At 38.2% G+C, this 18636-nt stretch overlaps 1 protein-coding gene across 1 annotated transcript in view; it reads left to right on the forward strand.

The window, feature by feature from the left end:
• LOC150080437 (centrosomal protein of 290 kDa-like) overlaps positions 1–18636 on the forward strand; it is a 386964-nt gene that overhangs the window by 125378 nt on the left and 242950 nt on the right. Inside the window, 1 exon segment of the mRNA XM_090380692.1 lies at positions 1780–2356. Within this exon segment, the coding sequence (XP_090236818.1) occupies positions 1780–2356 (577 nt within the window).

Raw genomic sequence — 18636 nt, forward strand, 5'->3', positions numbered from 1 at the left:
TATCGTGTTATACGAGGACAGACTGTACTAATTTGTATAGCAGTCTTTTTTGTGCAACAGTATCAAAAGCTTTTCTGAAATCTTTGGGTTCCTTTTGAGCAGTGTGAGAAAATTGTTGCCAACAATGTATTGTTTTGTCATGGTGCAATGATTACATTTCTTGTGAAGGAGGGGAACTTTTCAGCAGATAAGTATGGAATGTTTGCATGGATACTAATGGTGTCCGAAGATGGAAAGAGCCAAAAACAGTACTCTTGTAAAGTGTATTGTTCTTGGCTTCAAAGATTTGAAAACGATCTTTAGAAATATTGAGAGATGTTTATTGGTCAATTTTCTGCCATAAAGGGGTTTCATAATTGCTTCTCACTACATTCAGTCTCTCTCTCTCCTTCTCTCTCTCACACCAAGCTTTATTAGTAGTAGTAATGGCAAATGATGCAAGAAAGCAAGCTTATATAGTATCAACCAAAAAAAAAAACGCACTCCACCTATCCGTACCCTCCAAAAAGTTTGCCTAGTTCTTCCTTGAATTTGTTCAACTCATCCACTTCAACAACAACCAATGGAAGCCTGTTCCAACAATCAACCTCCCCCTTGGCTGAAGGCAAACTCCCACACATCTATCCTACAACCATCCTTCTTCAACTTGAATTCATGCCCCCTTTATTATGCACTTTGTGACAAACATCCAATGAAATAGCACATCATCATGACAGTATAAGACCACATACACTATATGATGACAATTGCAAATTTTGGGTAGCCCCCATTTCCCAAAGTCAAAATTTCTCCTTCAAACCCCCCTGTTTGCACCCATGAAAAAACATATATGGGGTAAATATTATGAGACAACCTGAATATGAGGATCTGAAACTGATCTAACACAATGATATTTTCAACCTTCTATAGCTGGCAAAATGGTTGGATATTTCTGGCGATTTTGTGAAAGAACGACAAAGTGTTTTGGTATAAACAGACTGTTTCTGTACTTTATGTAAAATAAATGTATTCATTACTTTTGGTACAACCTTCTTGTATTTAATATCATCAAATTATGTGGACATAACAATCCGGGTATATTTGGGTATGTAGTATGAAGTCTGTGATGGTTTGGCATCACAGGCATTTAATATGTGCACTATTTTTCATGGACTAAATCACAATGGTATTTAATTTCCTTCCACATACTGTCTAACATATCATGAGGATACAGAGGCCATTACTGATGTGATGTACACTTTCAGCTGAACAATGTTCTGAACCTTTCTAGAGTACACTTTGCCTTTCACTTAACTCCACAGAAAAAAATCAAGTGGGGTAAAGCCAGGCAATCTTGTTGGTGAAGGATTGCATCTATCTCTACCCATCCAGCAGTCTGGTACCTAGGCATCAAGGAAGGAGCAGACATCACAAGACCAGTGAGGAAACTCATCCTGCTGAAATTTGAATATGGCAGTCATCTAATTGTGGTGCCATAAACAGCTGAAACATGTTCAAGTATGCATGATCTATCTTTGGCGACTTTAATTCAGCCAACAGTAGCAGACATTTCACTTTATTCTTGTGGGGGTCATCATAATTCAACCTGAAACATGTTATATGAAATAAATATAATATGTAAACAGAAACATTTATATATAAAAAGTTATAAGGCTTCAAACTTGTTTCATTTCTGTGCAGACATCTGCATTATTTTAATATGTTTTAATATAAAATAGGGTAGCCTTAAGGTATTTTATAATGAACTTATATTTAATATTTTTAAATAAAATATTTCAGGTGTGATGACAAAGAGGAATCCATATACCAATTACGAAATCAGTCGCAAAACAAGATTAAGTTTCTAAACAAAGTGATTAGGGAATTGAGGAGGCAGTATAGTGGAGCTGTTCCTTTGATGAAGCAAGAAAAATTAATTGAAAAAATAGCTAGTTTGACTGAAGATAAAAAATACCTGCAAGAAGAAATGAACAGAGCTGTGGAAAAGAAGGATAAAGCTGAGGACAAAGTTGCTGAATATGAAATACAAATTAAAATTTATATGGAACAAATAGCTCATTTAAAAAATAACAAATTACCTTTTAAATTATCAGAGTTCCATGATAAATTGGAAATGCTTCACTTAAATGAATTGCGAGTGCAAAGAGAAAATGAGAAATTGGCTAGTAAAGTGAGTCATTTGGAAAAGCTTACCTCCAACCTTGAAAATCTCTGTGAGAATTTAGAAAAAGAAAATGTAAAGTTAGAGAAAGAGCTCATGGAAAAGCAGTTGCACTGGGAACAGAAAGAATTAGATTTAGAAGAAAAGGTACAGGAATTAGAATGGTCCCTAGGCAAAGAGAGTACAGACAGCAAGGTGAAAAAACATTTATTAAAGTTTGTTACAGTTTATTACGGTAATAATTAACAATTTATTAATAATTAAATAATAATAAAATTTATTAATATAAAGATTTTTAATAATATGTTTTTAGTTTCCATAGGAGCAAGCTGAGTTTGACATTTATGATAACAAATTATAAAAATAAATAAATAAATTTTCTGTTTATACTCCGGGACGACCAAACGGCCAGAAGAGTTCACAAGATAGATAGAATACAAGAAACAGCATTGCATTCAGCAGTCACGGGCTTGAACCCTGGTCACTCAAGGCACGTGTACTTGGTTTATTCTTTTCAAGAATAAATTATTTGCCAGGAAGAGATTCCTCCCTGACATTATGGTGGGATTGCTACTTGTAACTTGTTTGAATCCTATTAGAGACTGGAGGAATTTTTAAAGTCCACTTCAATCACAACTGTGGTTAGCTAATCAAAATATCTTCATTCTCCTATAAGTTATATCAGGTTTATCAGAGTAAACAACTTGCAGATTTACCTCTGAATACACACTTGTAGATATATTATTATTATTGGCCATATAGTGTGAGGAAGTTTGTTTGTTTGTTTGCTCCGGAATATGCGGTGGTCATTCCCTGACCTTTCCGCATCCTCCATATTTGGTGGTGACGTGCTCGAACCCCAGTCTAATCAAGAAGCGTGTGCTATGCACTGCTGCTCCTTCCCAGCTGGAGGGCGCCTCCGTAGCCAGGTGGGAAGGAGCAGCAGTACGTAGCATACGCTTCTTGATTAGACCATGGTTTTAGCCTGTCACCACCAAATACGGAGGATGCGGAAAGGTCAGGGAATGACCACCACATATTCCCGGAGCAATATGGCCTTAGTTGCTAATGCTCCTAAAAACCAAACGTCAAACAAACAAACAACCTTCCCACTGGCTACGGAGGCGCCTTGCAAGGAAGTCTGAGGCTTATGCTGAACCAGCCAAAAAAAAAAAAAAAAAATTCTGAATTACCCTGAGAGAGAGAAAGAGAGAGTCAGAAGTAGAAAGGAATCACAAAAAAAGCAGAATGATGATATCCAGCTCAGGACCCTAGGTGGGCCAAGCCCATACTCACATGTGAGCCCCCGGGGATTAATACACGATAAAGCCATGTGAACTAGTGCACTACAACTGAAATTAGCATTTTAGCATTAGTAGAGGCATATGATGCAAGAAAGCAAGCTTAGGAGGGGTGAAATGCTCCCACTGGCTAAAGGCAAACTTCCACACATCTATCCTACATCTGACTTTTCTCAGTTTGAATTTATGCCCTCTCAAATGATTATTATGAGCAAGAGGAAGAATTCCATCAGCATTGAGCATGCTCAAACCATTCAAAGCTTTATTAACCTCAATCAGATCACCTCACAGGTGCCTAGTCTCCAGACACTGTAATTTGCAAAATTTAAGCCTTTCTTCGTAAGAGCAACCTTTTGTTCCATTCACTAATCATGTTGCCCTTCTCTGTACTCGTTCCAACAGCTCTACATCCTTCTTAAAATGAGGTCTCCAGACTTGTATACAGTACTCAAGGTGTGGCCTGACCATTGCCTTATATAAGGGGATAATCACCTCCTTATCCCTCTTAGAAAAATTCCTGTATATCATTGACAAGACACTATGAGTTACTCTTGCAGACCGACTGCACTGCTTAGAAAACTTCATATCTGCCTGCACGCCGACCGGGCTAGCTGAGTGGGTAAAGTACCTACCCGGCAACCCGAAGGTCGCGGGTTCGATTCCCGCCTCGGGCTTTGATCAAAGTAATGCAAAAACCTTGGGAGGTGCAATATGGCCACAGAAGCCGATGCGCCAACAACTACCAAACCAAATCCTTTTTGTTCTCTACCAGTTTCAGTGTAGTACCACAGAGTTGATACGTCCTTCTGGGGTTGCTGCTTCCCATATGGCCGACCGGGCTAGCCAGGTGGGTAAAGTGCCTGCCTGGCAACCCAAAGGTCACGGGTTCGAATCCCGCCTCGGGCTTGGACCAAAGTACTGCAAAAACCTTGGGAGGTGCATTATGGCCACAGAAGCCGATGCGCCAACAACTACAAAGAAAAAAAAAAAAAAAAAAAAAAAAAGCTTCCCATATGTAGTACTTTACATTTGTCAATGTTAAACTTCATTTGCCATCTCTCAGTCCATCTGCTCAACTTTTGTAGATCCTGTTGCAGTGCGTACTGTCATTATGTCCTTAACAACCCTACCAACCTTCGTATCATCTGCAAACTTGGACATTAAGCTTGATATACCATCATCAATATCATATATAAATACAGAAAAAAACAATGGACCCAACACTGAACCCCGAGGGACTCCCTAATAACATTAGTCCACGATGAGCAATGTCCATTGATTACCACTCTCTGTCTTCTCCCACTCAACCATCCCTTTATCCATAGCAGCAATTTGCCTCCAATGCCACACTGCTCCAATTTGTGCAGCAGTCTTCTATGTGCAACAGTATCAAAAGCCTTTCTAAGATCCAAATATATGATATCAAAGTTATTCCCTGCATCCAGTTCCTTTGTGACCACATCATAGTATTCAATCAAATTGGTCAGGCAAGACTTTCCCTTAACAAAACGCCGACCGGGCTAGCCGAGTGGGTAAAGTACCTGCCCGGCAACCCAAAGGTCGCGGGTTCGATTCCCACCTCGGGCTTGGATCAAAGTACTGCAAAAACCTTGGGAGGTGCAATATGGCCACAGAAGCCGATGCGCCAACAACTACCAAATCAATCAATCCTTAACAAAACCGTGCTGTGTCCGAGCTATAACTGAAGTCTTGTCTAGATGATCCTGCAGTGCTTCTTTAACCAGTGCCTCCATTAATTTTCCTGGAACAGAAGTTAAACTAACAGGACTATAATTACTTGTGTTGCCCTTTGATCCTCCTTTGTGAATTGGGTTCACATTTGCACATCTCCAGTCCATGGGTACCTCCCCTGAGTCCAAAGAAGCTCTCATACGTATGGCTAAGGGTTTTCTTACTTCCTTTGCTCCTCCTTTAATATAACTGGATAGATCCCATCCGCCCCAGGTGCCTTTTTTATGTTTATCTTCAAAAATTTCTCCTCCACTTTCCTCTCAGTTATTACAAAATCATCCAGCTCAACTCACCTCTGGCATTCACCTCCCTGAATAACTTCTCATGGGTGAATGTAGATGCAAAATACTCATTTAGTTTGTTATCCACCTGAGCAGGATCATCAACAGTTTAACCATCAATATCCAGTGGACCAATCTGATTCATCCCTTTCCTTCTAGAGTTTACATAGGTAAAGAATTCTTTGTTGTTTTTCTTTGCATCCTTTGCAAGGATTTCTCATAATCTGCCTTAGCCTGCTAATCTCCTTTATGACTTGGTTACAGACCAGCTTATATCTATCATAGGCTTCCATGTCACCCATTAATTTATATGTATCCCATGCATTTTTCTTCTCTGCCACATGTCTCATTAGTTCATCTGACATTCAGTTAGGCCTAAACCTTGAACAATATTTTTTAGTTGGTATGTAAAGCCTACAAAAATGACTTGCCCAAATTGCAAAGGTGACCATCCTGCATATTCTAAGACATGTGAAAAGTGGAAAACCAAGAAAAAAATAGTAAAAAACAAGGTTAAGAACAAAGTCAGTTACCGAGAAAACTAGTTGCACCTACTATAACCAAAAGTATGACCTATGCCAATGCTGTAAAAAAGTATCAAACAGTCTCCATTTAAACTGATGTCAAAGTTCCCACTAATAAATCAATTTCTGATTGGGCTAGAAATGTTCTTTCTGAGAACAACCAAGTATACATAAGCAACAATGCAAGTTCTCTGACCAGGAAAATAATACTCCTCTGACAATACCAGCGGAATCTTCTCCTTCTCCAGTGATAGATACCACATCTCATATTACAAATGCAAATGTAATAAAAAATATTCAGGACACAACCATGGACACAGATAGCACATCCATACAAGAAGATCCCCTTTTAGAAATCTATACAGAAGAAGAAGAAGAAGAAATGGACACTGGTTGGCCAGTTTTCTCCAAAAAAGATAAACCAAAATTGGAACATCATAAGCCAGTAACCTTCAAAAAGCAGTCAGATATAGCTCCATCTATTAAACACAAATAATGCCTTGTATTTTACAATGGGACTGCAGAGGCTTTCATTGCAACACAGATGATATCCATGATCTAATTAACCGATATTCTCCAGTTGCCCTTTGTCTTCAGGAAACTTACCTAATCTCTCTCTCTCTCTCAAATTTCTCCTTTGATAAAGAACTATTGCCTTTATCAAAGAGATCGTAATACAGCAAATACTGCCCACATGGTGGTGTAGCAGTCCTGATAAATTCAAAGACCCCAACTAAACATATTCCACTTCAAACTGAAATAGAAGCTGTTGCTGTTCATATAACTCTTCATATTTCTATAACACTTGTTTCAATCTACTACCACCAAACCATACTTACTGTTTAAAAGATCTTGAAGATCTCTTCATACAGATACCTCCAGCTCTCTCTCTCTCTCTATATTAGGGGATTTTAACTGGCACCACCCCTTATGGGATGATCCTAAAGTAGACAGACGTGGTCGATTTATTAAAAGCTTTCTAGAGTCACAAAACCTCACCATACTCAATACTGTTGCACACACTCACATGCAGCTCCCAAATGGACATACCTCAGCAGTAGATCTCTCCATTTGTTCTCCAGTATGGGTCCTGACCATAGAGTGGTACGTTATAAATGATCCCATGGGCAGTGACCATGGGATCATTTATATGCATCGTTTATATGGGATCAATCATATGAAATTTTTTAATATCAAAGACTCCTTCAACCAAACTCTACAGGAAGTGGAAATTTGTTTGAGCAAACAGGGCAAAATTTCGATCATCAATCCCTCTTGATGAGGAAAAAATCCACCTCCAGAATATTGATAATGTAACAGGTTGCATCTCCTAAAAGTGGCCAAGGACACAATAGCATTATCAAATTCCCCGGCTCAAAAGCATTATAATTACTGGTGGAATGAGGAATGCACAAAAGCAAATAAAGCAAAAATTAAAGCCTGGAATTTATTTCGGCAATGTCCAATCACAGCCAACCTCATTAATTATAAGAAGTTTAAGGGCAAAAGCATGTTTCATACAAAGGCAAGCCAAGAAAGAATCCTGGACCCGTTTTGCATCGAGCTTTAACAGAAACACTGATTCCAAATTAATATGGAAAAAAAAATTGGACAGTTATCTGGTAAGTTTCCTACCATACCTTCTCTCCTCTCCTGTAACGGACAAGACCTATCCAGTCTCTTAGATATTGCTAATGCTTTGGGCAGTACTTTTGCTGAAATCTCAGCAGCATCAGCCGATACCACATCATTCCAGTGAATTAAAAACACTAGAGAAAAGCATGCTATTAACTTTCAAACTGCCCGCCTTCTTCCATATAACAAACCTCTGCAATACTCCAAACTTTTGCATGCCATGAGAACAGCCCACAATGGTGCTGCCGGGCTAGATGGGATTTATTACAAATTTGTATGTCATGCTACATCTTGATGACAAAGCTTTGCACCTGCTCCTGGTTTTTTACAATCGTATATTTTTAGAAAATGTTTTTCCAGCTTCTTGGCATCACACTACTGTTTTGGCATTCCTAAACCTGGGAAAGATCCAACCAACCCCAAAAGCTATAGACTAATGTCTCTCTCAGGCTGCCTGAGCAAAATCCTAGAAAAAATTGTCTACAGAAGACTCGTCTGGATCATTGAGTCTGAACATCTAATGAGCCATTGTCAATATGGCTTTCGTAAAAATAGGTCATGCTTCCATCTCACCATTTGAAATGCCTTTGTTAAACATAAACATCTTGTAATGGTTTCAATAGATATAGAGAAGGCTTTTGACACCACCTGATGGCATGGCATACTTAGTGATCTTTACTCTCTTGGTTTGTTTGTTTGTTTGTTATTTGATTTTTAGGAGCATTAGCAACTAAGGCCATATTGCTCCGGGATATGCGGTGGTCATTCCCTGACCTTTCCGCATTCTCCGTATTTGGTGGTGACGGGCTCGAACCCCGGTCTAATCAAGAAGCGTGTGCTATGCACTGCTGCTCCTTCCCACCTGGCTACGGAGGCGCACTCTCTTGGTCTGTGGGACAACCTTCCTGTATTTGTTCAGAACTTCCTACTTACTAGATCATTTCAAGTTCAATACCAACATGCCCTCTCTGCAACATTCATGCAGGAAAAAGGTATTCCACAGGGATCAGTACTGAGTGCTACTCTTTTTACTCCTAGAATAGATTCCATTACAAGACAGTTTCCAAATACAGTTGACTTGCCTTTATGCAGATGACCTTTCCATCTCCTGCCATTCCCAAAATGATCTATTGAACAGCAGCTTCAGTTATCACTTAATAAAATACAACAGGGGGCAGGCTCAATTGCTATCAACTCTCACAGCAGAAAATAATTGCTATCCATTTTTGTAGGCAATGCAAACTTCATCCTGATCCTGAACTTCAAATTTCTAATGTATCCATCCCAGTCAATAATAACATCAGATTTCTAGGATTAACCCTTGACAACAAGTTAAATTTTATAGACCATATTAAAAATGTAAATGTACGTACTTTCTGTCTTAAAAAGTTAAACATACTCAGAGCTTTATCTGCCCAAATATGAAGCACAGATCACACCTCTCTTCTTCTGCTGTACAGGGCATTAATCAGATCCAGCCTTGATTATGGAGCTAACATCTATGATTTTAGAAATTTTTGCTACAATATTAAATAACTAAATAAAATAATTAAATATAAATAGCTTATAACTAATCTATTTATATTTAATGGCTTAGTTATAAAGATCATTTTTATAATGGAAATTGCACTACACTTTCATTGTTATCATGTGTTCCGTTATAAGAATCAATTTTGAATGCCTTTGTGATATTTTTCTAAAACACATTTATAGAGGTCAATACCATAAAACAATAAAAACAATTTGCACTTTATTGGGCTTTTCTGTTAGTGCAATGTTATAAACGAGTAGTAAACTCGATCGTATTGCATTTGCAATAATCCTGATAACTGGAACTCTGTGGGTTTTTACATTATGGTATTATGCTAAAATGAGTTCCCCTTCACTGAAATCTTCAATCATATAAAAAACATAAATTTTCAGAATCTTCTCTTAATTCCTATTAGCACTTTCACTTGCACTTCTTAACAGAAAGTGCAAGTGAAAGTGCTAAGAAATGAAACAAAATTGATTTAGAAATGAAGATGATTAATTAAGAAGTACGAAGCAGGACAAAGTTTGTCATCTATTGCATTGAATTAGATCTCGCTGCTTCAACAGTGAATACTATTTTAAGGGACAGTGCATGTATAAAAGAACATGTGAAAGGATTAACAAATTTAAGATCAACAGTAATCACAAAACAGTGTTCAGGTGCTGTATCGAAGATGGAAAAGCTATTAATAATATGGATGGAAAATCAGATGCAGAAGCGAGTGCCCCCGAGTCCAATGGCAATTCAAGCAAAAGCAAAAAGTATTTATGAAGATATTAAGAATAAGTACGGCTAACCCCAAGCCAAGTTCATGGCAAGCAATGGGTGGTTTAATAGGTTCAAGCATCACACTGGTTTCCAAACTATTAAAGTATGAAGTGAAAGTCGCCAGTGCCGATTCTGCAGCTGTAGAGAAATTTTGTGATGTGTTGGGAAAAAACCCTTCTAAATCTCCACAGCTCTCAACTTCCGCAGCGGCATGCTTATCAACTGGAGAGTTAATTCTGGCAATGATGCTCGAAAACTAAAACTTGCTGATATTATGCCTGTCTCCACTCTCTTTTTGTAATTTTATAATTGTTGAATTTTGTACACTTTTGTAATTTTTCCTGTGCATGAGATAAAAAAATTGAGTAAATAATTCTATTTATATGTTCATCGAACATTTCTTTTTTGCTTCAATCAAATTCAATCAAATTTGTGAGTGCTGCATAAGCATTTAGGGAAATTCCGACTTACGTAGAGTTCTGCATAACGCATCCCTTACGTAAGTCGGAGTGGCTGTAATTTTTAAAATGTCTTTGTTTTGTCCTTGTTTTTAAAACTAAAAATATCCTAGTTTTTTCCTATCTTATCCTAGCCTTTGAATTCTAGATCTGGTAACCCTAACCAGGGACTACAGAGGATGCAAATGATTGGTGTAACAATTTTTCTGAAGGTGCAGATGTTACTAACCTATTGCATGCTCATATTCAGTCAACAGCTGTCACATGTGTGAACATTCATTGCATAAAAGAGCTGAATTTGGAAAACAGATTAATTATGGTGTATTATATTGCATTAAAAGTGTACATATGTGTTGCAAGTGTAGAAGCAGTTATTCACAGGAACTTATTGTTCAAACCCATATGCACGGTTAGTCCCAAAGATGTTGACATTTCACCAGAAGGCTCATATTGCTGTCTCTGACAAACATATAAACCATTCCAAGAGGAATAAAGCACTTCAACCTATGTTAGAATATTTATTTCCAGTTAGAAATTACATACAGATGGGAATCATATGTTTCTTGTTATATTCATAACACTTCATCAGTAACTTCAAGGACAACAAATAAAAGGTTATGTTGCTATAATGCAATAAAATAATTTAAGATTGATTTAATTTAATAATTATTTTTTATTTTTTTATTTTAAAATACAGTCGATTCCGGTTATTTGGGACACATCAGGACTATTGCATTTTGGCTGATTAAGCGGCTGCCCCAATTATCCAAAGGTTCATGTAAATAGTTAAAAATACAATGAACCCCTGCTTTACAATTGGTTTACTGTACAATCAAATCACGTTATGATGGACTCACCATAGTAAAGTACCGTTCACTATATAATGTGTAGTAAGCCCCGAAAATTCACAAAATTGAATTTTCAGGGCTTTCAGATTTCAATTCACAAAAGTGATCATTGTGATCACTTTTGTGAATTGAATTTTAATTCTATTCAGCAATTCTAATTAGCGAAAATAGGAGGAATATTATCCACAGGCTTTAAAAGTAAAGATATATTAAGCACAAATTTACCCTTTATTACCTTACCAATTAAAAAATTAAATGATACGTTAAATTTGGAAGAATTAATATGTATTGTAATATGTACATACTAACTAGTTGACATTTCTGTTCACTGACATTTGTGGATGGGGGTTAAAATTTAAAACGGTAAAAAGATAAGCAGTCAATAACAAAGAACACGGCATACACAAATTGAAAGTAACACGATACACGCAAGTGAGAATGGAGTAACAAATTACGAAGCTTTAAAAATAGGAATGAAGAGAAGATTCTGAAAATTAATTTTTTTATATGATTGAAGATTCTATGTTAGTGTAAACACATTTCACCATAATAACCCACAGAATTCCAGCTGTCGGTATTATCGCAAATTCAATAAGATCGAGTCTACTATCTGTCTATGATAAATTGCACTAACAGAAAAGCCAAATAAACAGGTGACTGCTAATTGTTTTTATTGTTTTATGGTTGTGACCTTCAGAAATCTGAGCGAACCATGTGGTACGGTCGCAGACAATCATAGGGTAATCTCCAGTGCTGCAGTCTCCTGCCCTGATTAAACGGCACGTTGTCTCAATTAAACGAAGTAAACCCTGGCTATTTTCTCGATTAGGTTCTGTTTTTTAAGATTTGCCCCAAATAAACGGCTGCCCCGATTAACCGATGGCCCAAATAACTGGAATCCACTGTATTTAATTTTTAATTATTTTAATAATTGACTGTAATTAAAAATAGCAAGGGCTTAAAATGCCGAAAGTTAAGATGGAAAGTATGCACTTTAGTCAAAGCTTAAATAAAACCGGCATTCACCTCTGATATTCACGGAGTTTCCGAGAATAGCTAACAACAGTCTTCTCTACTGGGGAAGCGTTGCCTATTCGAGGAGTTTTTGAGTGATGTGAGTAGAAGGAGTTACTGCCCCTTTCATTTTCCTACAGTTTCTGTGGAGATCTGTTTTTGTGGGTATTGAAGTTCCATGTGGTCGGATCATTAAAATTCAGACTTGCATGTTAATATTATTACTGCCATCATTTTCTTCTGCCAACTATTGTTGGCTACTGTCCACACCTTCTAATTCTTTTAAAAGAACTTCAACTGTTTGAGCTTTTTCTTGGACTTCCATTTCAGTGGCATCATCATTTGTCTCATCTTCATTCAAATCATGTCCGTTTTCTCTGTCACTTTCAGGTTTGGAGTTGCTAATTTCCTCTTTATGCAGTCTTTCCACTTTTTTTCTTTGGTGGCATGTCTAAAATTAATTTGGCCTTTATTGTTTTATTTAAATTATAAATCACAATATTCACGATTACCTGTTTATATAATAATCCCAAAAACACTATAACTTATTCAGTTTGTACACAATGCGTGAATTGCAAACTACACTGCATTTGAGCATGCGATGATGAAGCGTCGCCTGATTAGTCCCTTCAAAGTTACATTCTGGATAGTATATAGATCTATGATGCTATGCAGTAAGTGCTCAGATGTAAGGATGCATGCAGGCTTGAATCACCGTGTTAAAATTAATTTTCACCCTCCTTGTGCTGTCATCTTGATTCGACATCATCGCGGGGCGCAATTTCATCGGCTAGCCTCGGGTGTCGAAATAGCTTGACACTATACTGATGTAGTCTGTCAGTAGTGCCCTTCTCCTGTCAGTGCCCCTGGCACCTGCTCCAATGCCAAGGCGTTCCTACGCCACCTGTTTTTTAAAATGTTTTCTTTATTTTCTCTACTGAAAATTCCTGAAATCTTGATTAATTATCACACGATTAGGAAAAATTCATGAATTAAGTGAAACCTAATTATATGCACATGTTGAGCGGTATTTGTCATGTAAAATTATTGTTAACAAGCTGGCCTTACTGGTGCATGTCCACGAAGCATTGTCTGAAATTAAACTGTTCATGTGCCTGCTTCATGTCTCATGCATCGAGCACACTGGTTATTGTCAGGCTGGCATCCAATTGCACATGTTCATTGAAGTGCACGTTTTTCACTTTGCATTTCACTTGCTGATAAATCTACAAAGAGTTTTAATTTCAAAAATTAATTTAAATATCTGTTTTTAATACAAAAAAAAATGTTTTTAATATGAGATGAAAAAGATCCTCAGCTGAGGATCTTTTTCATTTTGCCAAAACAGAGAAGTATGGTGTGGTGATCACCAACCTCCAATAAGAGACGGCATCAGAAGAAAAATACGAAAAATTAATTTTTTATGGTTGTGTTCAGAAATGATGGATATAAAGGTGATATCAGAAAAGTGAAACAATTTTGAATTGTGTTTTGCTGATGTTTCAAATTCCTGCAAGCACAGAGTACAAACAATCAATCCTATGCACAACTGTGGATGGGTTAAAGAGTTTAATGTAATTATAAATACAACCTTCAACAAACAAGGTCATGGCCAGTGTCTTTTGTGATTGAGAAGTGCTGCTGATTTCTGTTTATTTTCTGCCACCTTGTAAAACAATTTATAGCAACTTGCTTCTCAGTATGAACAGTTGTAAGAGAATGCTTGGGGAAACTGTTAGCATTAGCATTAGTAGAGGCACATGTTGCAAGAAAGCAAGCTTATACAGTATCATAAAAAAAAAAAAAAACCTTCCCATTTCACTGATCCATTCATTCCAAATGTTTGTCTGGTTCTGCCTTGAATTTATTTAAGCTATCAACTTCTACAACAATAGATGGAAGTTTGTTCCAGCAATCAACTACCTGCTATCTAAAAGCAAACTTCTGCACATCTATTTTACAACTGTCTTTCCTCAGTTTGAATCTATGCCCCCTCAGGTTTGTAATCTGAACAAGAGGAAGAATCCCTTCAGCATTAAGCCTACTCAATCCATTCAAGGCCTTATACACCTCAATCAGATCGCCTCGCAGGTGCCTCGTCTCCAGAAGCTGCAATTTGCAGAACTTAAGCCTTTCTTCATAACAGCACCCCTTTGTTCCGTTCACCAGTCTTGTTGCCCTTCTCTGTACTTGTTCTAGCAACTCTATATCCTTCCTAAAATGAAGCTTCCAGACCTGTACACAGTACTCAAGGTGTAGTCTGACCATTGCCTTATACAAGGGGATTATCACTTCCTTATCCCTACTCGCAAAATTCCTGTATATCATTGACAAGACCCCATGACCTACTCTGGCCGCCTGTCTCCACTGCACAGAAAACTTCATATCTGACTGCACAATTACCCCAAAGTTTCTTTCATTCTCCACTACCCTGAGTCTAACACCACATAGTTGGTACATTTCTCTGAGGTTTACTGCTACCCATATGCAGTACTTTGCATTTGTCAATGTTAAACTTCATTTTCCACTTCTCAGCCCATCTACCGAACTTTTCTAGATCCCGTTTCAGCAGCTGTAATTACTGTGTCATTAATAACCCTGCCAACCTTTGTATCATATGCCAAATTTGACATTAAGGCTTGATGTACCTTCATCAATATGATTGATAAATATACAAAACAACAATGGACACCACTAATAATATTAGTTATAAAGAAAAACAGCAAAGAGTTCTTTACTTATGTAAACTCTAGAAGGAAGGGGATGAATCAGATTGGTCCACTTGATATTGATGGGTCAACTGTTGATGATCCTGCTCAGGTAGCTAACAAACTAAATGAATATTTTGCATCGACATTCACACATGAGGAGTTATTCAGCAAGGGGAATGCCAGAGGTGTATTCAACTCTAGCAGTAAGCTACAGAATCTTGAAATAACTGGGAGTAAAGTGGAGGAGAAACTGTTGAAGATAAACACAAGAAAGGCACCCGGGGTGGATGGGATCTATCCAGTTATATTAAAGGAGGCAGCAAAGGAAGTAAGCAAACCCTTAGCCATAATTATGAGAGCTTCCTTGGACTCAGGGGAGGTACCCATAGACTGGAAATGTGCAAATGTGACCCCAATTCACAAAGGAGGATCAAAGGCTGACACAAGTAATTATAGACCTGTGAGCTTAACTTCTGTTCCAGGAAAATTAATGGAGGCACTGGTTAAAGAAGCACTGCAGGATCATTTAGACAAGACTTCAGTTATAGCTCAGACACAGCATGGTTTTGTTAAGGGGAAGTCTTGCCTGACCAACTTGATTGGATACTATGATGCAGTCACAAAAGAACTGGATGCAGGGAATAACTTTGATATTATATACTTGGATCTTAGAAAGGCTTTTGATACTGTTGCACATGGAAGACTGCTACACAAATTGGAGCAGTGTGACATTGGAGGCAAATTGCTGCTATGGATAAAGGGGTGGTTGAGGGGGAGAAGACAGAGAGTGGTAATCAATGGACACTGCTCATCGTGGACTAATGTTATTAGTGGAGTCCCTCAGGGCTCAGTGTTGGGTCCATTATTGTTTTCTGTATTTATAAATGATATTGATGATGGTATATCAAGCTTAATGTCCACGTTTGCAGATGATACAAAGGTTGGCAGGGTTGTCAAGGACACTACTGACACTATGCTGCTGCAACAGGATCTGGAAAGGTTGAGCAGATGGGCTGAGAGGTGGCAAATGAAGTTTAACATTGACAAATGTAAAGTACTACACATGGGAAACAGCAACCCCAGAGCAACGTATCAACTCTGTGGTACTACACTGACAGTGGTAGAGAATGAAAGGGACTTGGGGGTGATTGTGCAGGCAGATATGAAGTTCTCTGAGCAGTGCAGACGGGCTGCAAGAGTAGCTCATGGAGTATTGTCAATGATATACAGGAATTTTTCCAGCAGGGATAAGGAGGTGATTATTCCATTGTATAAGGCAATGGTCAGGCCACACCTAGAGTACTGTATACAGGTCTGGAGGCCTCATTTCAAGAAGGATGTAGAGCTGCTGGAACGAGTACAGAGAAGGGCAACAAGATTAGTGAATGGAACAAAGGGGTGCTCTTACGAAGAAAGGCTTAAGTTTTGCAAATTACAGTGTCTGGAGACTAGGCACCAGCGAGGTGATCTGATAGAGGTGTATAAAGCCTTGAATGGTTTAAGCATGCTCAATGCTGATGGGATTCTTCCTCTAGCTCAGAAAAATCACCTGAGAGGGCATAAATTCAAATTGAGGAAAGACAGATGTAGGATAGACGTGCGGAAATTTGCCTTTAGCCAGCGGGTGGTTGGTTGGTGGAACAGACTGTCATCCCTTGTGGTGGAGGTTGATAGCCTAAATAAGTTTAAGGCTCAGCTGGACAGGTATTTTGAACGAACAGAGGGGTGAAGTGGAAGTGGGTTTTTTTTTTTTTTTTTTTTTTTTTGTCTGATGCTGCATAAGCTTGCTTTCTTGCATCAAATGCCTCTACTAATGCTAATGCTAGTCCACATAGAGCAGTACCCATTGACCACCACTTTCTGTCTTCTCCCACTCAACCATCCTTTTATCCATTGTAGCAACTTGCCCTTAATGCCTACTTCTCCAATTTGTACAGTAGTCTTCCGTGTGCAACAGTATCAAAAGCTTTCTTGAAATCCAAGTAAAAAAAAAAAAAAAAAAGTAAAGTGCAGCCATTATCAATTCACTGCAGGATGGAAGCCTCCTCAACAATTCATGCTGAGGGAAATGGACCATAATCTGCCACGCTGGTCCAGTGCGGGTTGGCAGATCGACCGTATTCAGCAGTCAGAGGCTTGAACCCCGGTCTACTCAAAGAGCGTGTGCTACTGCACTCCTGCTCCTGCCTACTCGGCTACGGAGGCCGTGAAATCCAAGTATATGATATCAAAATTATTTTTTGCATCCAGTTCCTTTGTGGCTACATCATAGTATCCAATCAATTACAAGACTTCCTATTGACAAACCCATGCCGTGTCTGAATTATTGCTACAGTCTTGTCTAAATGATCCCGCAATACTTCCTTAACCAGTGACTCCATTATTTTCCCTGGAACAGAAGTCAAAGTAACAGGTCTGTAATTATTTGTATTGCCCTTTGATCCTCTGTTGTGAATTGGAGATACATTTGCACATCTCCAGTCCGTGAGGACTTTCTCCAAGTCCAAGGATGCTCTCATAATTTTGGCTAAGGGTTTGCTTACTTCCTTTGCTGCCTCCTTTAATATAACTGGTAGATCCCATCCACCCTAGGTGCCTTATGTTTAACTTCAACAATTTCTCCTCCACTTTGCTCTCAGTTATTACAAAATCATTTAACTCCCTGTTATTGGAGTTTTATAAACGCATCTGGCCCTCACCACCTTGAATAACTCCTCATGTGTGAATATAGATGCCATATAATTATGTCATATAATTTGTTTGTTTTGTTGTCACAATAAAATGAAATTGAAAATGTTTTTATTAGTTTTTCCTTTAGATGCAGCCCCAAATTCCATTTTGCCTTGGGCCCCATGAAGGTATAACATACCACTGGGAAAATGATGAAAGAAAGCAAGCTTTTATAACATCAGCCAAATCCTCTAATAGTTTGGCTGATTGTCTAGTTTTTCCTTGAATTTATTCAAATTTTTCACTTCCACATCAGATGGAAGTTTGTTCCAACAGTGAACTGCCAGCTGGTTGAAAGAAAATTTCTGCACATCTTTCTTATTGCAATTATCCTTCCTAAACTTGAATTTGTCCCCTCATGTGTATAGTCTGAGCAAGAGGAATGATGCCATCAGCATTGAGCTTACTTAATCCATTTAAAGCCTTAAACACCTCAATCAGATCACCTTGCAGGGGCCTAGTCTCCAGATGAGGTTGTGATTGCAGATGCTGCAATCACAACTGAAGTCTTCTTTGGTGAGAGCACCCTTTTATTCCTCTGACTAATCTCATTGCTCTACTCTGCACCCATTTCAACACATCTGCATCCCTTTTAAAATGAGGCTCCTTTACCTTCATGCAGTATTCAAGATGTGGCCTAACCATTGCCTTTATACAACAGGATAATCACCCCCTTATCCCTGCTGGCAAAATTCATGTGTGTTATCAACAAACTCCCATGATCTTGTCCTTAATAGCCCATCTGCACTGTTCAGAGAACATATATAATTGCACAGTTATCTCAAAGTCTTTTTCATTATGCAGTACTCTGAATAGCAGTACCTTGTATTTGCCAATGTTAAACTTCAATGCCACTTCCTGACTTGCCGCCTAATTTTCCTGGATTTTGGTTCAGTATCATACCTTGATTACTGTTATT

This window comes from Mastigoproctus giganteus, chromosome 9 (genome assembly GCF_048544385.1).
Source record: "Mastigoproctus giganteus isolate SK-2022 chromosome 9, ASM4854438v1, whole genome shotgun sequence".
Taxonomy (NCBI): domain Eukaryota; kingdom Metazoa; phylum Arthropoda; class Arachnida; order Uropygi; family Thelyphonidae; genus Mastigoproctus; species Mastigoproctus giganteus.